The 23,640-nt window shown below is 36.0% G+C and overlaps 1 protein-coding gene across 3 annotated transcripts; it reads right to left on the bottom strand.

Annotated features, from left to right (window-relative positions):
* Nucleotides 1-5,301: 5,301 nt before the first annotated feature.
* YIPF5 (Yip1 domain family member 5) lies at nucleotides 5,302-23,569 on the bottom strand. Of its 3 annotated transcripts, XM_042938281.1 has the most exons (7): nucleotides 23,443-23,568; nucleotides 23,195-23,322; nucleotides 22,731-22,850; nucleotides 14,684-14,856; nucleotides 13,697-13,842; nucleotides 12,446-12,627; nucleotides 9,770-11,154 (listed from the first exon to the last, which is right to left on the bottom strand). In XM_042938281.1, the coding sequence occupies exons 3-7, from the start codon at nucleotides 22,838-22,840 to the stop codon at nucleotides 10,992-10,994; spliced, it is 774 nt and encodes a 257-aa protein (XP_042794215.1). In that variant the 5' UTR covers nucleotides 22,841-22,850; nucleotides 23,195-23,322; nucleotides 23,443-23,568; the 3' UTR covers nucleotides 9,770-10,991. The 3 variants fall into 3 exon arrangements, with proteins under 3 accessions (XP_042794224.1, XP_042794215.1, XP_042794206.1); XM_042938290.1 differs by lacking the exons at nucleotides 9,770-11,154; nucleotides 23,195-23,322 and adding an exon at nucleotides 5,302-5,571 and having other exon boundaries at nucleotides 23,443-23,569; XM_042938272.1 differs by lacking the exon at nucleotides 23,195-23,322.
* Between the last annotated feature and the right edge of the window lie 71 nt (nucleotides 23,570-23,640).

Here is a 23,640-nt window from a genome sequence, read left to right on the forward strand (position 1 = left end):
TATTTGCAAATTTGCAAATCAGATAAAGAGTTAGTGTCCAAAATCTACAAAGAACTCATCAAACTCAACACCCAAAAAACAAATAATCCAGTGAAGAAATGGGCAAAAGACATGAATAGACACTTCTCCAAAGAAGACATCCAGATGGCCAACCGACACAAGAGAAAATGCTCAACTGGAAATGCTCATCATCAGGGAAATACAAATCAAAACCACAATGAGATACCACCTCACACCTGTCAGAATGGCTAACATTAACAACTCAGGCAACAACAGATGTTGGCGAGGATGAGGAGAAAGAGGATCTCTTTTGCATTGTTGGTGGCAATGCAAGTTGGTGCAGCTACACTGGAAAACAGTATGGAGATTTCTCAAAAAACTAAAAATAGAACTACCCTATGACCCAGCAATTGCACTACTAGGCATTTATCCAAGGGATACAGGTGTGCTGTTTCAAAGGGACACATGCACCCCCATGTTTATAGCAGCACTATCAACAATAGCCAAAGTATGAAAAGAGCCCAAATGTTCATCGATGGATGAGTGGATAAAGAAAATGTGGTATATATATACAATGGAGTATTACTCAGCAATCAAAAAGAATGAAATCTTGCCATTTACAACTACATGGATGGAACTGGAGGGCATTTTGCTAATTGAAATTAGTCAGTCAGAGAAAGACAAAAATTATATGACTTCACTTATATAAGGACATTAAGAGACAAAACAGATGAACATAAGGGAACGGAAACAAAAATATTACAAAAACAGGGAGGGGGACAAAACAAAATAAATATGGATAAATATGGAGAACATAAATATGTTATGGAGAACATAAATATGGAGAACAAATTGAGGGTTGCTGGAGGGGTTGTGGGAGGGAGGATGGGCTAAATGGTTAAGGGACATTAAGGAATCTACTGAAATCATTGCTTCACTATATACTAATTTGGATGTAAATTTTAAAAAATAAAAAATAAAGTTAAAAAAAGAAAAATAGCATCAAACTGTGATTATAGGAAAAGGAATCACAATAAAAAATAAAAATAAAAAAATAAAATTCTTATCATTAAACTGAAAAAAATATATAGACAGCTGGTGGTTTCTGTGTTTAAACATTTCAATTAAAATGGTACCATAACTTGGGACCTGATTTGTTAATTGTAGCCATTGTCTCTGAGGTTACTGGAAATATTAAAGTAGCAGAGTAGAAGGAAAACAACATGGCTTTGAAATTACACACATATAGCCCTACAGTAATATGTATTACCTTTCCCAAGCTATTTAACCCCATGCACTACCATTCTTCATCTTTAAAATAAAACTTAACATTAATTCCCCTATGCAAAAATGGCTCCAACATTTGGCATCAGGGTAACCTTGTGTGAACTTCATTTTCCTTGTGAATGAACTGTAGGTAGGAATATCTATCTCATTAGGGTTGTTAGCAGGAATAAATTAAATTAGATAATCAGGAAGTATTCCATTCTACATGTTAGTACACCTGTGTTATCAAAAACTATGCTCAGTTATTATTACATTTTTTATTTTTTCAAAAAAAAATTGTGGAAATTTGTTTTGCTTTTTGTTTATATAGCATTACATACACCATATATATATGTAATATATATATATGTAATATATATATTATATAATATATGTATAATATACATGGTATACATATTATCCTTGCTTTTGCCTCTTGGCCCGCAGAGTATAAACTATTTATTACCTGGCCTTTTACAGAATAAATCTACTGACCTCTGCTTTAGGAGATAGGAAGTACCACTATCCCAAGGCATGGCTTCCTCTAAGGCATATGTCTCATACTAATGAAGCCAATTCCAGGGGCCTGTGGGTAGCAGAGGCAACAAAAGGTAGACACATTTTAAAGACAGATTCTTGTCTTTAAAGCGAGGGAGGGGGGAAGGATTCCTTTTTTCCCTTCCATTCTTTTTAGGGCTAACCTAGAAAGTGCCTTATGGTTAGCTTAACTGTCCCTTTCCCAGATAGATCAACGGTTACAAAACAACTCGTGTTTCATGTGGGAAAAAGCAAAATTGGATCCTTACTTCATGTGCCAGGTGGATTAAAAAAAAATTAAATGTGAAAAGCAAAACTTCAAAATCCTTAGAAGAAAATATTGAAGCTGCTTTTAATGGCTTTGGGATAAGACAGACACAAGCCATGAAGGAAGAGATCTAGCATCTGAGCCCTATAGAAGTTACCAGGAAAAACCTTGCACATATGTGCACAAGACATCCACAGGACCGTTTAGAGACCGGTTTGTGAAAGCAAGCAACTGGAGACAAACTTAATGCTCATAGCAGGAAAACGGACCAGCATACTGCAATATATTAATGAAGTATTACATACTAGTAAACAGAGATTCATGAAGTATGCACATAGCTGAATCTCACAAACTTATGGGTGAAAAAATCAAGTTACAGAAGAAAAGCCTAGTGTGATGTCATTTACATAAAAGTCAAAACACTGCTAAATAATCCTACATTGTTTAAGGACAGGCACAACACATACATACTAAAAAGGTAAAGGAAAGCTGAACGATAAGCCTAAAATTCAGAATATTAGTAACTCTGCTGGGAAGACGTGGATTGCAATTAAAATATAAAAAGGGCATTTCAACTGTACTTAATAATGTTTTTACATTCAATCTAGAGGCAGGGTATGTGGGTATTCATTGTATTATACTTTTTATCCTCTTGCATGTCACATATTCTAAGTATAAAAATCCATTTTATTAAAAAGGAACCAAGACAACCCCTCCTGTTCCTTTTTTTTTTTTTTTTTAGATTTCTTTTTCTTTTTCTGTCTTTTTTTTTTTTTTTTTTTTTTTTTGGCATTTATTCATTTTTGAAAGGCAGAGAGAGACAGAGCGCGAATGGAGGAGGGGCAGAGAGAGAGGGAGACACAGAATCTGAAGCAGGCTCCAGGCTCTGAGCTGTCAGCACAGAGCCTGAAACGGGGCTCGAACTCACGCAACCAACTGAGCCAGCCAGAAGCCCCCCTCCTGTTCCTTTATTGGCTTTGCCTTTTGAGAACCATGCTGGTTTTTCCCGCACTTCCCATGTTGCTGAAATGGACATAATTGCTGCCTCAAGAATAGCACAGCTTTTATTTTGTCCAAGACATTTTAATTATTGAACTAAGGAAATGGCTACTGGAGCTTTTGAAAGGAGTTATGTTGTACTGCAGGAGGCCAGTGCTAACATAGATAAAAGTCCTTGGTACTTTAGAGTAAATTAGGTATTTTTACAAGATAGAGGGCACTGATGAACCAAAAAAAAAAAAAAAAAACAAGAGAGAGAGAGACAACTCTAATGGTAGAGGAGCAAACTCTGGCTCACGGGTGACGTGCCTATTTAATATTTTTTTATTGCAATTAGATTAGAAGGACAAAATGTTTAAAAACTAAAATTACATTAGGACTTATTATGGCAAAATCATGTTTTCTTTCTAAGGTATAGTTAAAACTTCTTTCAATCAAATTAAGAGCTCTGGAAAAGACCATCTACTCATTAATTCCCTCACTTAATAAAATATATGTGCCAGGTGAAAAATCTGATTTGGTTGATATCTCAAACCACAGATATACCTCCTTAAATAAGATTCATTCTTTTTTGCTTTCCTTGTTTGCTCTATAAGTAGGCTCCACGCCCAACACGGGGCTACAACTCATGACCCTGAGATCAAGAGTCACTAAGATGGCTTCACTAAGCCAGCCAGACATCCCTTAAAAATGTCATTTTTAAAAACAAAGATGTCATTCAATATATTCTTCTATACATACTTACATATATATATATATATATATATATATATATATATATATATATATGGCTTTGGGATAAGATAGACACAAGCTGTGTGTGTGTGTGTGTGTGTGTGTGTGTGTATAAGGAACGCTTTCCCATGTCAATATATATTCTCTTTGAATAAGACTAAGATTTTATTACCAGGTCAACAATATATGCATATTTATATATTCTCTATATAAGTATATAACATGTAAAATATATATTACACATTATATATATTTTAGAATTGAAATGCCTCAAAAATTTCATACAATGTGTTCATCTTATAGAGAAAAAAACCAAAGCTCAAAATGACTTAATCGAGGTCTCACCAATTATTAGCACAGCTAGTGCTAAGGGATGTATTTTCCACTTTTAGCTTACAGTTCAAAAGCACACAGGAAATATGTCTTTCTTAACCACACAAAAAGAAGTAAATGTGAGGTGACTATTATATACATATATGCATGAAACATTCATGTTCTGATCTGGGCTACACAACTAAAGAAACGTGAAGAATTTGTAAAGGATTTAGAGGAGAGCGCCAGGGCAATCAGAAAAAGAAATTAAGTTGTGAGTGAAAGCATGAAAGCAGAGAATATTCAGCTTGGAAGGGGGAAGCCAAGGGCCGGACTTGGTTCACAGAAGGAACTTAATGGTTGGGGGCCAAATTCAATGGGAAAAGCTCAATGAGCAAGGCGGGAAAACTTCAAGCAAGGGCCTCATTCCTCCCTGTAATGCTGCAAAAAGATATCAAGTCTATTTTCCCCATCACTTAGAGAGGCAATATAACGTTTTTGTTAAACAACTGAGAATAGGCAACATAAAATTTTGATATGCACAACAAATGTTACAAATACATCTCATTGCTATTATCAGGGTCAATTAAAGTTGGAATACACAGACCTCAAAAGGACAGAGAGGCAGGGATAGAAGCCAAACCCTGGGCAGTAGTTCTATTGTTTCTCTTAAACATGTTGACAAACTGCTTACTTTTCATCGCTCTTTAACTATTTCAATTCATCAGCTCTGATCTGAATCATAATATTGTAATTGCCAATATGGAGAAAATTGTTTGGAGGGGTACCAACAGCCAGCGCACTCGGCCTCGCGGAGGAGGCAAGGGCAGATGAAATGAAGAGTATTATGGTGGTAGTTAATGAATACTCTCTTCCAGAGCTTGGCCAGGGACCACAGGTACCCTGCTCCAGTCTTAGAGGATGGAGGCCCGATCCCGTCTGTCTCCAATAAAGAAAGGAGGGAGACCAAAGCTGTGATAGCAGCATGCACAGTTTAATAAGAAAAATTTCCCAACCCTAGGGCTGGCATGGATTCATTTGTGAAAGTTTTTGCAAACATGACTATCAGCAAGAATTGTATTGTGTTGTCTGGATGTTTAAAAACTGCTTTACAGTTGGATTTCTGGATAAGAGTGATTTTTTTTTTTTTTTTTGATAAGAGTGATTTAAAGAATTAACAGCTTCCTGCTGTTTGATTTCCTTTATTTTAGTACTTACTGCTTTTACACCAATAATGAAAATAGGCTGTATTTTGATACACTGAAAATTTTATATTAGTGTTCATATGACATAGTATAAGTATTAAAACAAATCTCCTAGTACATATTAGCACAATCTCTCCCACTGTCTTCCTGTTGATTCTGTTAAGGCCCCAGATTCTCCACTATCACCCTCAATTCAGTCTTGATTTTCATAGTCTCAGCTCAGCTTCCCGTTCTGCTTCTAGCTGGGTCCTGGTTAAGACAAGAGGTTCCATGGTTTGTTCATAAATGATTCTCTCTTATTTTTGCGATATGAGTAAGAACAGAAAATCAGTATGACTCTCACGTCAAATATTAAACTCTAACTTTGGTTCAGCAAGGACAACCTTGTTTAAACAACATTCACCTCATTGCAGATGCAGTTTAATCTTTTATTAAACCATAGAAATGATTCAATCTTTTATAGAAAAACCAAAACCATGTTATCGCAGGAAGATTGTGACCTAGGCCAGTCAGAATAAAATATGGTCTCAAGAGATGGTAAAAATTGAGACTGGGTTAAGTATGACCTTGTGACAGACCTAGATATGCAAGGAGTATCTGAAATGTCATTAAAGCTAGAAGATTCTTTTAACAGGACTGCTCAAGCAGTGATGAAAATGTACCACATGGAAACAGTTCAGAAAGTGTTTTTTTTTTTTTTAAAGTGCATTAAAAAAACAAGCCGTAAAATGTAAATACAATGCTAAAGTAAACAAACATCCTCTAAACAAACAACCCCATGCAAACAAACAAGCAAAAAAAAAAAAAAAAAAAAAAAAAAAGAAGCATTTTAAATCATTTTATTAGGAAATTCAACTCTGAGAGCTCAATAAAAATTTATATAAAAAACTGATTTCTGCAGATGTCTGAGTAGAGATGTTGGTTTTAGTCTCTTTAATTGCTACCATGGTACAGTTTAACTCTTGGGAATTGACATAGTAACAAATTGGGTAACAAGGCCTAATGTGAGCAGAGTCACTGTCAGATCATACTATATATTTCATATTCTAAAGAGAACTACAGATACAATTAAAGTACAATTAGAGTAAATGCTGGGGAAGGTCCTGAAATGACTAAATCATGTAAGCACACAGATCCACTCAATGAGAAATTAAAAATGGTCACATTTCAGAACCTTTTACAATAAGCTATGTAAAGGAGTGACCTAAAAATGACATTGTCAGACTTATTCTTCTACATGGGCAAGGAAAAAAAAAGCGCATTTTCAGTGAAGTCTTCCCTTCTGATGTAGGAATAATCTGAAGCGTGGGTGTGACATGATACTTTTACCAGTATTCCCATTCTGCTGCTTGAGTAGTATAAATATGCTGAGGTAATAGAGAACCACAGAGCAATGCTGTTTTGAAAATTAAAACATATAAAAATAGTAGGACTTGTAGGACCATTTCTACCTAAAGAAAAGACTATCAAGTCATACAGCATTATCAAAGATCACAAACTGAAAACTGTAAGCAAATTTATCATGAAACTCTAAGGACCTTTGTTTGATTTATATTTACTTGGAGAAAAAAAATGAAATAACCATATTGCTTTGTCTAGTTTTAAGATAATCAGAGTAACTCAAGTAAGTATATAAATTTACAAGTATCTTAAATGTTTCTGAGCACTTCATTTGTTTTCTCATTTTTAAAATTCTTTTTGTGCCACTAGTGTTAAAAAGCTATTTAAAACATCTTAATGCATAATCACTCTGCATGCTATCAGATTTAGTGGTAGTTTCAGAAATAAGCCAAATTTATATATGCAAGGTAAGCCTAATTAGTTAGGCTCACAAAAAATGTAATATCCGATTTTCAGAACCTAATGTGCTCAAGAAAGTATTTGTGCTTTTAAATTAGGAGAACAGCTCTGTATTTAATTAGGCCTCATTTGAGGACGTAATCATTTTAATTTATTTGCACAAACACAGGACACTGTGCTCCATCAGCAGACAATGTTCTTCATTAACTAAAGTAGGGACTAAAGTGCACAAGGGTAGACAATGTATTCCTACCTGTGATGCAAGATCCTAACTACACACTGCTAGATTTCATTCTTCAGTTTATAGTCGCCATTCTGAGACATACACTGGTCAATATAAAACACTTTTAAGTAAGTACTCTGCCAATCCCTAGAAATCGATAATATTTAATGTTTTATTTTACCTATTTCCTGGTTATGAGTATTCAATTATTAAAGAACAAAGAAGCTTATTGAAATTCAAGTAATAGTAATGTATTAAAATCCAAACTTCAATAATTAGGATGGTGGTAGAGTTACAAATCAATTATGTCTTCACTGGTGGTGTAAAATATTAATAGCATAGATTGTACAGAGTGGTGAGAATAGGTTTTACTTAAGCTGTTTGAAAGTAACTACTGTATTCTTGACAAGCTAATGATATGATAGGTCATTCTTATCTACTATTCATAAAAGCACAGGATCCAAACAGGACCCAATTCTTCCTTAGGGCATTCACAACAAACTTTGATATCTTGTTATTTCCATTCCTTCCCCCAAATCCTAAATACATCCTAAAAAAAAAAAAAAAAAAAAAGGAATCTCTTGTTAACTACTGTAACTCTTTGAAAAGGTACTTATGTTTTTGCCTAACTCTAAATGTTTATAAAATATATAAAATGCCCTGTGAGATATATATATATATAATATATATACATACACACAATTATATATACACATTATTGTTATATGTTATATATACATATATACACACACACACACATTATTATTTATTTCTCTCACAGGGCAAGTTAAGAAAATTGTCTGAGTCATTACATCAGCTCTGCTCTATACGACAACAGGCAGATCTCCAATGTGCTCCTGAATTCCCACAATTCTCCACAACTAGGTCACAGTACCCTATAGGAGAAGATTGTAATTTCTAGAGTTCTCCTTTTGCCCAAAGCTCTAAATTCTTCCATTTATATGGAAAAAAGTGTATAACTTCAGAAAGGAAAGTCTCCTTTTTTTTAAATAGGTAATGAATACTATAAAAATAATGCATAATTTGATCTTCAGAGACAACTGTCCTTACTTAGCTTTGGAGTATATTTGAGTTGAGCAATGCCCATTAAAGCTTACAAATAAACTTGGAAAATGTCAATGCACAGTACTTAAATTCTAACTGAAATCATGTCGTTAGATACATTTTAAAAAATTCTCTTTGACTGGATGCTTAGTACTTGAGGACATAATTAGCATTTTAAGATTTATAGAATTTTGCACCATCTTTATAACTGTGTCTGGAGGAAGAATGCCTCTTCCTACAAGCTTAGTTACATAGCTCTTGGAAGCACCCACTGGTAAACGTGGTAATGTAACATGGTATTAAAAGTCATAAAATATACATTTATACCATACATACAAGCAGTTATCTGTCCTTGATATACATGCATGCATGCATAAGTAACACATAACACAGTAACTCCAGTGAGTGAACTTGCAGATCCATTCAGGGTAAATTTATTATCCAGGAACAATCACTAAGTGAGCTTGAAGTTATACTGAGTGTGTCTAGTATTTAAAGGTACATGTATATGGTTTTGGTATAAAATGGGCCCTACCTAAAAGCAAGCTAGATGCTCTTCTTGTAACTTAACTCAAGAAAGAGAAACCTACTACAATGCCAGAGAATAAAGTTATTACATATAACTTTTTGAAACATAGTTTTTCAGTTTTTAAAGTATGCATAAATATGGCTACATATATTGCATTTTAAAGAGAAATTTTAGAAGGGAAATTTTGGCTATACAGGACTCACCAGGTAGCAAGCAAACTCTAGAACTAACCTTTTACATTAAATACAATTCCACTATAAAGCTGTTTTGACAGGATAACCGTTATATATAAAATGGGTTTGCATGTAATCATTTTGGAGTTCTATAAGACAAGTAACAATAGTCTCTCAATATTGATTTAAATTAAAAAGTATTATCTTGGGGCTCGGAGAGGCAAAAAAATAAAACAATTTGATCCATTTGGGGAATCTGGCTGAAGATTAATGGTCTAAGTCTAAGCAATAGTAGGGAAATTTAATTCCCAAAGCATCCTCTACACTGATCATTGGGAAAAACTGGATATTCACAGAAGGCACTCATTATATCTACCTTAACAATATTAGTGTATATTTATAAAATGAACTGAAAAAGACAAAACAAATACTATACACAGATTACAATAAAAAATATTCTAAAACACTTTGGTATGTTTGAAAACCCAGCCCAAAACAAATTAGTGAGAGTATTCCTCTAGGAAATTAAGTATTAATGAAGAAAAACATATTTATATGATTCCAGAGATCAGAAATCATGATCTTACAAGAAATGTGTTTTATTATCTTAACCTCCTTTTATGATTGAAAACTAACTTTTAAAAAGAACCATTGACATCAGTTTGGTGTTTGTTTTTATTTGGTCTGAAAGTCTCCTTTTTTGAAAAAGGCAACATTTTCCTTCCCATAAGGCATCTTTCTCACAACTGTAAATGAGCCTGTCCAAAAATCAGAGGCAGTTTTCTTCAGAAAAAGCCAATGCTGTATCAAAATACAAGATACAGCATTTTCTCATAGATTCTCTGGCAAGAGAACATGACATGAACCAAATAAATTTAATACAAGGAAATAATGTTGTAACTCAAAGTACATTGCTTTTCATTTAATCTCTTTGCTGATTCTATACTAAATGACTTCTATTCTTCAAGCTTAGAATAAATTATGAATACAAGTTAAAACCAGAACCTAATTAAAGAAAATGCGACACCGAAAACAGCAAAAGTCAACTCAACACAGTTAAAACTGGGAAAATTTTAATTACTAAGCATCAAATGCACTTTACATTGATAACTGCAGTACTGAAACTGTGACGTTTTAAATCTATTTCTCAAAAAAGGTTAGTGATTTTCTTTTTCCTAGGAAACATGGAGATACGACTATGAACATTAATGCGTTCAGTCTAGGTCACTATGGTTTAGTTCATGCTAACCTCAACAGGTGCTCACACTTCCTGTCTACAATCAAGTAGACTAGGAACTTGTTGTCTTGTTGAATTTTAGCAAAAACTCCATGAGATAATTTAAAGGAATGTCAAATTTATGCAGGGCAAACTCATAAAACTCTACATTGGGATCACTTTTTTGCTTCAAGTGCATCTAACTTGAGAATACAGGCAATTACAGGCAATTTTTCTTTCCCAATCCCTTGGAAAAACATTTCTGCAGTAAATCTTGTGTCTTCTTAACCAAGACTGGGTTGTTTTTAAGAAAAGATTATCAGCCCTGTGGTCAGTTTCCCACAGTTGATAAAAACCTATCAAAAACATCTTAATATAATTTGCAAGAAAAAAATCTGTTTTTCAAAGGCTGCAGAACAGGAAAGAAATAGCACTTCTTATTGGTATAAGCACAAACATTTAAAGCTAGTCATACTGCAAGTAAATCCAACATAGTATTCAAAAGTTCTATAAAAATGAACAAAAGATGTATGTTTACTTCCACTGCGCCAATAGTCAAACGTTAGATCTGCACGGGAGTTGCACTGTAGCAGTTCGCTGGTCCAATATAAGAGTTCAAACTCCTTTTGGCTCAATGGTGTCCACATGCCAGATCAATTCAGTTCAAAAAACGGAAATTAGGGCAAAGACTCCATATAACAAAGCACAAGGATATGCTACTAGAAGTTGCTGTCCTTCCATGGCTAATGCAGAAATAAAAATTTTGGAAGCCGAAAAACTACACCAACCAATAATTCCAGCAGTGAGAATGATTCCTACCATTCCTCTGTAACCGAAAAGGAAAAACGGAAGGGGGGGGGGGGGGGGAGGCAGTAGATGAGATTAGATACCGTAAGAATATAATAATAACCCAATTCTAAAGAAAAGCACTTTAAATCCACATTGTACACATCTGAAGAAATGGTCAAGATTTTGTTTTCAAATGCTAAAATAAAGTACCTCACAGTGAATTCAATAATGCTGAATCATTCACATCCACATTCAAAAATCTCATTTATAATTACATTTTATGCCTGTCAGCACAGGAGCCAGGTTTCTCAATGTTGGCATCACTGACATTTGGGATGGATGCACTTTTGTTGTGAAGGGCTGTTCTGTACATTGTAAGGCTGGTCAGCAGAACCCCTGGCCTTTAACACTTTTGCATCCCCCAAAATTACTTCCAGACCCTGCCAAATGCCTCCTGAGAGCAAAACTGCTCTGGTTAGAAAATAGTGCATTCATAGAAAATCTCTTTTGTAAAATTCAAATATAAGTGTACCAATCTCAACAAATGAAGAGTCAAGGTTTCTACACTGAAAATCTGAAGCATTTTTACGCAAAGCAGAAACACTGTGAGGCCATCATCTTGCCAAATCTCTAGTATCGAAGAGCTGCTACACGCTCTTGTCCTAAACCGAGGGTAACAAAGCCCCATCACTGGTTGTGCCAGGCACTAGCCAAAAGGAGGAGCCTGAACTGTTGATAAAGAAGCTGCATGCTGGCTGTGAGCAGAGAATTTATCAGCAGGAATTTACACCTTTCCTTCTCACTTTACCTAAAACGTTATTTAACAAATTACACACTTAAAGCTGCTTACATATACATCTGAGAACATGGTAGGCTACTAACAGCCTCTTGCCATAAAAAGAATGCTTCATTTTCACTTAAAAAGCTGCCAAGTAGACAGTATGTGTTTTATTATTCATTCACTTAACATATGCCCAACATCTTTAAGAAATTAGCTATAGTCTAAAAACTGTGAGATGGAAAGTATAATTTTCACAACCTGATCTTTTCATGCAATATTTGACTTAACAATCACTACTGTTCAGTGCCAAGTAAACACAAAAGTAGTGAAATTCTTTATCACAGATAAAAGCAGAGATGGAATTAAAAAAATTTAAATTTATTCTTAGTTTCAGTATTTATCACTGAAATTAATGGAGGATAGTCCTCATTCACAACAGGCACTATCTCAAGTTTGATGAATTAGTGATTTATCCTAAACTGATCGTGAGGGAAATCCTACTACAGAGAACTGGTCAATCAACCCCCAAATAAAGATCAGTACTTACTGCAAAGAAAATATCACCGCAAAACTGGAAAGTAGGATCATGGGAAGAAGACAATATCCAAGGACACTTGCCACACAACCAAATGAAACACCTGTCATACTCATTAAGTTTAGTAAACAGAACATTCCTAGACATCCAATTGCACTGATCCCATATACGTAGCCAAACTGGATTTTGCCAGCCTATGGGTAAAGAAAAGATTATGGGTTAAAAGGGAAAAAAATAAATTATTTTTGGCTTTATTTCACCTAAAAAAGTACATGTAGAAAATATTCAATTTGTGAGCATCAAAATCTGTACACGTATCTATTCTTTTTTTTTTTTTTTTTTTTTTTTACACGTATCTATTCTTTAAGCAGAGTAGTAAAACAACAATTGGCTATTATACCTTTCTCAGGAAGTCTGAAGTACCTACTTCCCAATATACATATATTTGGTTTTTCATTTTCCAGGTAGTATATGAACAATTCAGCAAATAAAGACACAAAATCATGCTACAATCACCTTTAAGCAGACTTCTAAAAAGAAATCTGTCTGATTTGAAGCAAATAAACTATAGACCCAAGATGGAAAATCCTGCAGAATGTTTGGATAATAGCCAATATCCCTTGAAAGCAACAAATACCACCAAAAGGAGCTAACAGAAAGGAAGTCAGGATAAGCAGGACACCAGGGTTCTATGGGGAAGGGAGGAGAAAAGAAAAATGACGAACAAGCAAGAAAAATATAATGGAAGATGTATTTTTCTTTCATTATTTTTCCAAACCATTGGTGGAGTTATACAGTCTTTTGACAAACCAAAAAACAAAACAAAACTGAATTATGCTCTTGTAAAAGACATTACTGAACAGACTTAAGACAGTAATGTGTTAGGGGCACCTGGATGGCTCAGTCACTAAAGTGTGTGACTCTCAATCTCAGATCAGGTCATGATCTCACGGTTTGTGAGATGGAGCCCCGGGCTGGGCTCTGCGCTGACAGTGTGGATCCTACTTGGGATTCTCTCTCTCCCCTATTACGTGCACATGCATTCTCTTTCTCTCTCAAAATAAGTAAATAAACCTAAAAAAGTATTTCCAAATATATTACATTTATTATCAACGGAGAAGTGATGAATGGGTATAATTTCAAGCAATTCAATACCATTCAAAACACATGAAAGATCTGATGTATAAACAGTCTCAAAAATGGCTCTTGGCCATTAAAGAATGTTGTTTAATCTCATACTGAGAGTTTAAACTAAAATCTTACCAGTAACAATGTGGCTCCAAAGGCAAGGCAAAAAACCATGGGTCCTGCCAAATCAGTCTCATTCATGATGCTGCCATCTGCTACTTTTAATGGATGTAACACTGTTAGTGTTTTTTGCCAGATGTGGTCAAAATTGATACCTAATTCTAAAGGAAGAGAAAATAAGAAAGTCAATTAGGATTTGTTGATATATCTTTAGTTTACCAGAATCTATGTTGGAACAGGAGACAGAATGAAACACTCAGCAATATGAGACATTATTGTGGGGAGTCCTCAATACCAGTCTTCCCTGACTGTGGTGTTTACTCCACAAAAGTCTTATTTCTGCTTTGGTGATGGAAAAAGTGTTTGGATGTGACAAAACAAGACATTCTCAGCTACGACTGCGTAAAAAGGATATATGGACAGGGTTCGGAGTAAGGGGTTCTTCACCTGGGGCTTCAGCAATACCTGGAGATGCTATGAAATTGTATATAAAACTATGTTTCTATGCACAGGTGTGCATTTTTCTGAGAAGAGTATTTGTTTGATTCATAGCTTTCGTTAGACTTTCAAAGGGTATCCGACACCCCCCACCCCCCCAAGCCCAAAATGTTCAGAAGTACTGCTTTATGGGTTTTGGAACAGAATTTGAAAATCACCGTATTTTTCAATGATGTTACTAGTTTTGCCAACTTCTTCCATATAGAATAATCACTACCATGCTATTTCCTTCCATTTCTTCCACTGACAGAATTGAATCAATAATGTGAAGTAAAAGTCAATGTTCACATATTGACCTAATAATCACTTTATAAAGATCTATTAAAAATCTGGTCCCTTATGGCTCAGTGTGGTTTCATACACACTCTGTTCAAAATGGGTTACTTAGTAGAAAACATTTTTTCTGTAACATTATTCTCTCAAAGGAAGGGATAACTTCTCCCAACTCTGATTTATTTTCACTAACCAGCTGGACACTACAGAGTACTCTGCAACGAATCCTACCTTCTAATAAAGGTGGCTCATCCTCAAAGTTGTTTCCATAGAACGGCTGAGGTGTTGTTGGAGTATATGCCTGAGTTGGCTGGAAAATCTGCCCGGTGTATGGCTGTTGTGGCTGCATCATGTCTGGAGGGACAAATCGGCCTTGCTGCGAATAGTCATAGCCAGCATACTGCCTGTAAATCAGAGTTCCATTTCTGAGAATTACGTCAACAGTGGATATCCCTGAGAGCGAGAGAGTCACAGTCACACAACTCCTAGGATAGCTACTTGGCCAGTTTTCGCAAATGGTGTTGAAATGATTACTAGGATCAATATGATTATCTCCAATGGTAAGTTGTCAGTGTTTTTCAGAGAATCTACTTGATGATGCCAACACTCACTTCTACAGCGCTTAAGAATTTTATAAACTATGAAACTTTTAAAGATTAGGTGGTCAAAAAATGAAAACTTAGAAATCTTATCTACTTCTCCCCCTCTAGTAGTATATATAATATAAAGATAGCTGAGGAATAAAATTTATACCTAAGACTATGGATGAAAACTGAACATGATAGACTTTGTACTACAAGTTATGTAATTTCCCACTGTGGTTTGAATCTCCATTGAATGTTCAATCATTCTTTACACTCTGTAGTATGTTATTTTTTTCCAAATGTGTAAATCTCTTTAAGAACAACCATCAATTTCAAACACAGAGTGGAAAAATTCAAGCCTCTTTCTCGAAAGCTTTCTGAATATAACAAAACATTATTAGTATTACCTTGCATTTTAATAGCACTTAAATTTTTTCAAAGTAGGTATACGCTTACTGTCTCATTTGATATGTGCTGTAGTAAAATCCTGCACTGTAGAAAAAGAGGCTTTACCATGGCTATTTTAGTGATGAGAAAAAACCAAAAAAACAACAGTGAACAGAAGGACATTGAAGCAGTATCTTTAAAAACTTGTTTTACCATGTTCTGGGGAAAAATATGACTTACCCATCAATGGGACTAATCTAAATACACAGTAAGAAATACAGAAGTAAAATAATTATTTTAAAAAGAACTGAGAAAGCTTAAAGATCCTTTAATTACCTTTTAAAATTTTATAGTTTCCTTTTGATAAATATAAGACTAATGACTGCCATGAATATTACTTGAGATTTTAAAATTAAATCTTAAATTAACTGAACATCTTGATTAAAAGCAAATCTGAAGCGCCTGGTTGGCTCACTAAGTTAAGAGTCTGACTCTTGATTTTGGCTCAGGTCATGATCTCATGGTTTGTGAGACTGAGCCCCACAACTGGCTCTGCTCTGAGAGAGCAGAGCCTGCTTGGGATTCTCTCTTCCCCTCTCTTTTTCTCTCTCTGAATAAATAAGTAAGCATTTAAAAAATAAAATAAAAGCAAATCCAAATAATGGGAAAATTTCAAATATACATAACCCTCTGGAGAGTCCAATGGGACTCTCATGATTTATTTACCACTCTAGTCCAATCCAAGCTTAAAAAAAAACGTTATTTAGTTTTCTGGCTATATAGTAATATAGAATTTGATGAAGCATTATTTTTTTTAATTTTTAATTTTTATTTATTTTGAGGAAGAGGGAAAGAGAGAGAGAGCGCACATATAAGCAGGGGAGGGACAGAGGGAGAGGGAGAAAGAGAATTCCAAGCAAGCTCTGTGCTGTCAGTGCAGAGTCCAACACAGGGCTCGAACTCACAAACTGTGAGATCATGACCTGAGCTGAAATCAAGAGTTGGATGCTTAACTGACTGAGCCACCCAGGTGTCCCAAAGCATTATTTTAACAGCAAACGATAAAAAACAAAATAAACAGTTATGAGTAAATATCCTGTAATATGGCATAAATTACTATGCACTTGTTAAAAAAAAATGAGGTACTTCTATGTGAACTAATAAGGAATGATAATCAAAAAATACTTAGTGGGCAGAAACAAAAAAGACCCAATGTTCAGAATAGTATATGCCATATGCACCCACTCTGATTGTACTTTTTAGAATACATCTGTATCTATATATTTGAATATGTGTATTTTATACACATATACATACATTATGTATAATTACATAGGCTTAAGTATAATGTAACATTTAATATAATACACATAATTATACAGGTTAAGGGACTTGGAAGCAAGGGGAAGTGGAAGACTTAATTTTCACATTAAAAACTTCTGCATCTTTAAAATTGTTGTACATTTATTATTTATCAAAATTCATTCATTCTAAAATATGTTACAGGTAACATATAGGTACATATTAGCTACTGAAAATTTACAGAAATACAAGTCACCTAACTGAATGTTACTTTGTAAAGCACAGTTTTAAGTGTTTAATGTGCATTATATCATATTACGCCACTATAACTTTAGGAGGTTGCTTTTAACATCCTTCCCATTATAAAGATGTATAAACTAATATTTAGGTTAAAATGATTTGCCTATGGTGGTGCCAAGATTCAAAACTAGACTTTTTGACTCCGGGGACCAACTTTTAACAATGATAATAATAATCACCCCCAAATCCTAATTTATGGAGATATCTATAATATCTTTTTTTTCCCATATATGTCTTTTTCCATTTTAGTATGAAATATGTTGATTTCTACTTACTTAAACATACACACACATATCCTACAGGATTAGCAGGTTGAACTGAACTAGGGGAAGAATTCACATTTTCTGATTTAGTACAATATGCTATTATGTTGATCTCTGTTAGAATGTATCATAAATCTAAAACTGGGTTTATGAAACAGCTAGAAAAGCTCCATATGGAGGCTGATACAATCTGCATCAACAGAATGTATTTTATTCTCTCTCTCACAGAAAGACACACACAGAGACAGACAGAGAGAGAGAGAGAATATGAATGTGCATGCAATTAAAAAAAAAAAAAAATGATACAGACCAGTGGTTCTCAAACTCTTTGTTCTTAGGATCCCCTTTCACTTTCAAAATTTATTACTGGGAAACCCAAGTATTTTTTATTCCTGTGGGATGTATCTGTCAATATTTATCATATTAGAATTTAAAACTGAGAAATTTTTTAAAATATTTAATGGGGCACTTGGGTAGCTCAGTTGGTTAAGCGTCTGACTTTGGCTCAGGTCATGATCTCATGGCTTGTGGGTTCAAGCCCCATGTCGGGGTCTGGGCTGACAGCTTGGAGCCTGAAGCCTGCTTTGGATTCTGTGTCTCCCTCTCTCTCTGCCCCTACCTTGCTTGCACTCTGTCTCTGTCTCTCTCTCAAAATATATAAACATTAAAAAAAATTAAATATTAGTTCATTTAAAGTAACAATAAACTTTTCATATATTAGCATAAAATTTTAATGAAAGAATTTCTTTAAAAAATTACTGAGAAAAGTGGCACTGTATCATATTTTTGACAATCTTGGTCCTGTCTGGTTTAACAGAAGACAGCTAAAAATTCTTGTATCTGCTTCTGTTGTCAGTTTGTGGTAATATATTGTCTTAGTCGAAGTATCTGAAGAAAATCTAGTGAGGCAGACAAGTAGCTGGAAAATTATTTAACAACTTTTTCAGATTATCATGGATATTCTTTTCATTCTGCATCAAAATTCAAAGCAAGATGATAGTTTTTTAAACTTAAGTTGCAACAGAGAAGATGGAACTACTAATAAACATCTTTCTTAAGTTTATTTGAGAGAGAGACAAAGAGTGTGTGCATACACACACACATGCAAGCAGAGGAGGGGCAGAGAGAGAAACCCAAGCAGGCTCCACACTGTCAGCAGGGCCCAAGGTGGGGCCTGAACTCACAAACCATGAGATCATGACCTGAGCCAAATTCAAGAGTCAGATGCCCATGGCACAAAAACAGACACATAGACCAATGGAATAGAATAGAAACCCCAGAACTAGACCCACAAACGTATGGCCAACTCATCTTTGACAAAGCAGGAAAGAACATCCAATGGAAAAAAGACAGTCTCTAACAAATGGTGCTGGGAGAACTGGACAGCAACATGCAGAAGGTTGAAACTAGACCACTTTCTCACACCATTCACAAAAATAAACTCAAAATGGATAAAGGACCTGAATGTGAGACAGGAAACCATCAAAACCTTAGAGGAGAAAGCAGGAAAAGACCTCTCTGACCTCAGCCGTAGCAATCTCTTACTCGGCACATCCCCAAAGGCAAGGGAATTAAAAGCAAAAGTGAATTACTGGGACCTTATGAAGATAAAAAGCTTCTGCACAGCAAAGGAAACAACCAACAAAACTAAAAGGCAACCAACGGAATGGGAAAAGATATTTGCAAATGACATATCGGACAAAGGGCTAGTATCCAAAATCTACAAAGAGCTCACCAAACTCCACACCCGAAAAACAAATAACCCAGTGAAGAAATGGGCAGAAAACATGAATAGACACTTCTCTAAAGAAGACATCCGGATGGCCAACAGGCACATGAAAAGATGTTCAACGTCGCTCCTCATCAGGGAAATACAAATCAAAACCACACTCAGATATCACCTCACGCCAGTCAGAGTGGCCAAAATGAACAAATCAGGAGACTATAGATGCTGGAGAGGATGTGGAGAAACGGGAACCCTCTTGCACTGTTGGTGGGAATGCAAATTGGTGCAGCCACTCTGGAAAGCAGTGTGGAGGTTCCTCAGAAAATTAAAAATAGACCTACCCTATGACCCAGAAATAGCACTGCTGGGAATTTATCCAAGGGATACAGGAGTACTGATGCATAGGGGCACTTGTACCCCAATGTTTATAGCAGCACTCTCAACAATAGCCATATTATGGAAAGAGCCTAAATGTCCATCAACTGATGAATGGATAAAGAAATTGTGGTTTATACACACAATGGAGTACTACGTGGCAATGAGAAAAAATGAAATATGGCCCTTTGTAGCAACGTGGATGGAACTGGAGAGTGTGATGCTAAGTGAAATAAGCCATACAGAGAAAGACAGATACCATATGGTTTCACTCTTATGTGGATCCTGAGAAACTTAACAGAAACCCATGGGGGAGGGGAAGGAAAAAAAAAAAAAAAAGAGGTTAGAGTGGGAGAGAGCCAAAGCATAAGAGACTGTTAAAAACTGAGAACAAACTGAGGGTTGATGGGGGGTGGGAGGGAGGGGAGGGTGGGTGATGGGTATTGAGGAGGGCACCTTTTGGGATGAGCACTGGGTGTTGTATGGAAACCAATTTGACAATAAATTTCATATATTAAAAAAAAAAAAAAAAAAAAAAAAGAGTCAGATGCCCAACCAACTGAACCACCCAGGTGCTCCACTGATAAACTTTTTATACTGTTTCACAGAATACAGTAATGTGCTTTGCACTTTGAACGGATCCTTTCTTTACTCATTTTTGATTCCGTAACCTTCACTGGTGATTTAGAAAATATTAGTATGAGTTATACCTATCTCCCAAATATTAACATATTTAATATAAAGACATATATATGAAGGGTAAGTATAAGAAAATCACATTTGTTAATATGACCAATGATTTAATCAGAAAAATGGTTATTACTAGGAAGCTGACAGTTATGGACAGTTTTCCCAAATCCTCATTTTTACCTGAAAACTTGAATTTAACCACTGGCTACACATACTGTCAGTTTTTTTTCTTGAAGTAAGGGGCTCAACTATTTCATCTTCAAGAAAACATGTGCCCAGTACTGAAGTCTAACCATAGTTTGTCAGATGTTCTTTCCAATAGAAATGGTTTTCAAAAAAAAGCAGCTACTTCAGCCTGCGATTCAGAATGCACAGGGTCTTTTCCTAACCACTGCTCTCCAGTACACACCAGAAGTGCTTTAGGACCTTTTCCCATTTCGTCATGCAGCACAGTGCCACTCTGTGTGCACTGAAGGGTCAGGATTTAATAACACGGTAATTTTTACTGCTTCATCAAGGGCATCCGTATATAAAAGTGGTTCCCCCTTACACCCCAGCAAGTGTGTGGCGATGAAGAATATAATGATTACTGGAACGATTTGATGCCCTTGTCTTGATTCACATTCAGGTACTAGCAATTTTATCAACCGCTGTTTTTAAAACATGAGTACAAATGTCAACACACCTAAAAAGGTATATAATGTCTTAGTACTGTTATAAAAATAGTCTTGTCCTTACAGACTCCTTGAAAGGTCTCAACAACCCTCTAGGGTCTGAAGGCCACACTTTAGAATGGTGATGTAAGACTCATAAATGTCATGTAACGAAGAGAAATAGTCCCCAAGAAAACGACTGCTTCAAAAGTGGTGTCTTCATTCCTTTTTTAAGATGCAAGAAAGACAACGCCATGGAATTTTACAGTTTTCCTTTTCTGGTAGGACCTGGTTGGGAAAAATTCCTGACTTGCTCCTGCTGGTTTTAAACTAGAACACAGTATGGTAAATACGATCTGTACTGACTAAATCAACACTGTATTCCATAAAGATATTTACCAGTTAAGTCAAAAATGAAAAAATACTAGCTTTAAATACTTTAAAAATATGTAATTGGTATTTTACAGGCATATCTAACACACAATGTGGGACCTGTCCAATATGACAGTCATAAAGCTCAATAGATTAAGATCAAAGGGAATAGATTAAGATCAAAGGGCCTTTCACTTGTTGCTGTTGTTGTTATATGAACATATAAATGATACTTATAAACGAAACCCAATTGTGACTGCTAATACATTAAGCTTTCTGTTTTCCTAGGCTTCATCTATAAACTCCTATTTGTTAATTGCAATAGTGGGTATGCAAGTACCTGGAATAAAACTTCATTACACTGAAACAATGCTTACTGGTACACGATTTGATTGTAATGGAATTGAGAATAGTTAGCAACAGAATATGTAAACCACCTCCTTGCAGAAAACTGAAAGGAGAAGATGTTAACTGGGATGCAAAGATAAGCCACACCTTTAAGTGATGCAAACACGGACAGGGCAGGAAAGAAAGGCAGAGATGAATACCCCTAGGAGGCTGTAATCCAAATGTCACAGTTCTGTTGAATGCAAACACCATTTAGCTAAAAACAGGCCCACATACAGAGGCAGGTTTTCCAAAGCCCTGTGGCTGCACTCTGACCAATCTTGCATTGATTTTCCCTCTTGTACACTGATTAAAAAACAAAACAAAACAACAAAACACGTTTTTAAGTAAATAAAGGAATGGATATTTCTCAACATGATGTTTCCAATTCTGCTCATTGAAGGAGTCCTGGACCACCCAAACAAGGTTAATCCACCCTGGTATACTTAATGCCTGATGACATTACTTTCAAAGTTCTAAGAAGCTAAGAATATGATGTCCTAGAGATTGGTAGAATGCCTCAGCTAATGTATTTGTTTTTTTTTTGTTTTTTTGTTTTTTTTTTCAGCTAATGTATTTCTACCACTAACACCAAAGCCTATTTAAAAAGCAGGGTGTTTTGTTCTGTTTTGTTCTTAAAAGTTCAGGGCTGAAAGGTTTTGAGATCCCTCTTCTGTCTGCAACTGGCAACTTGTGTGTACTGAGCACAAGGTTTTGGTAAGAAGAGTAATAAAAATGATTATCACTTGATATATAAAATCACCTGATGATTCACAACAGGCAGCTTACACTGCTAAACAGTGTCACTAAGCACTCTGAGTTAACAGTGACAAGGTCTGAAATCTGGACTCATTTAACTTCTAAACTAGCCATCACAAGATTTTAAAATTTTAACTGGTTCTGTGGACTAAATAGCCTAGGTATCCTCTAGGTCCTTCAAGCTCCTACCCATATCTTAAATGATGTAGAAATACTATTAAGAGGAAACAGTTCTTTAACAATCAACTTTTGCACTCAGGCCCACCCAAAGATTTTGCAGAAGGCACCAAACTCTAACTAGGGCAATCCCTTCACACCAAAACCAATGTCATAGATCTTTCCAGAGGAAGGAAGATTATGAAAAATCACCTTCCTGACAAGGGAATGTTGCCACATTCAGTTTTAGGCAATACCAAACATTCAGGATACATGCTTTCACTTTAATCTTGACTAAATAAATGGTCAAAATTGACAAGTTACTTGCTATAGGGTCCTCCACTTCCTCCATAATCATAGGACTGCTGTGAATGGTCATCGATGCTGTAACTTGTCTGGTAGAAATCCGTGTTTAAGTTATCAAAGCCTGACATTGCAAATGATCTGCAAGAGAAGAAGAATGGCAAATACTGTTTATACCCAAGGTCCTACTGAATTCGTTTCGATACTAGGCAAAAAGCCTCAGAAGGCAGTAAATTATTTCTTCTGGAATTTGAGGCACCAGCATTTGGACGATAGATCTGGGTGGCAGTTACAAAGGAAACGTCTAATCTCGAAATCACGAGCTGGGAAGACACCTCCATTACAAGGAGCCAGTATTACAAGGAGCCAGTATGCCCAGGCTCCTTATCATCAAATTGTTATTACAACTGTCATTACAACTAGGGGAAGGGTCGTGGGAGAACTGGTTCCTTGGAAGTCTAAAAACAATAAAGACGATTCCTCACCTCGGGGGAAGGGCTTTGCCGCTGACAATGCGACTGCCTCTTTGCAAAATAAGGCCTGAGCCTGCCGCGACGGTGCAGACTCCTAGAAAGCCACGCTTGAGGTATAGGGGACGCGTCAAAGCAAGGACCTGAAAGGGAGCGAGGGTCTGAGCGAAAGGACCGGAACGCTGCGCCGAAAGGCGGCAACAAGCCGCGCTGCACTAGACTGCGGAGAAGCCGAACAGTGTGCCACAAGCTGAAACACTCACCAAACGGAGAAGCGGCGGCAGCGGCTCCGGCAAACCCCCAAAACCCCCAAACACCGCTTAGGGCCCTGAACTAGCTCCGTTGCTACGTGTCACAAGGCCAAAGAACCGCTTCCGGGGCACGCCCGCTCGCGCAGGCGTGTTGGTAGACTTTGCGCCTCTCTTGGGTCGGATGTCCCGGCCCTTGGGCGGGCCGGGGAA

The sequence above is a fragment of the Panthera leo genome, chromosome A1 (genome assembly GCF_018350215.1).
Source record: "Panthera leo isolate Ple1 chromosome A1, P.leo_Ple1_pat1.1, whole genome shotgun sequence".
In the NCBI taxonomy this organism is placed as follows: domain Eukaryota; kingdom Metazoa; phylum Chordata; class Mammalia; order Carnivora; family Felidae; genus Panthera; species Panthera leo.

Excerpts from the sequence above, each read along its gene's own strand:
- YIPF5 (XM_042938272.1), bottom strand. The coding sequence starts at position 22,840 with ATGTCAGGCTTTGATAACTTAAACACGGATTTCTACCAGACAAGTTAC. Across the intron at positions 13,843-14,683 it reads TGAGCCACCTTTATTAGAAG|AATTAGGTATCAATTTTGAC; the intron begins GTAGGATTCGTT and ends CTCTTCCTTTAG. Across the intron at positions 12,628-13,696 it reads TTGGAGCCACATTGTTACTG|GCTGGCAAAATCCAGTTTGG; the intron begins GTAAGATTTTAG and ends CTTTACCCATAG.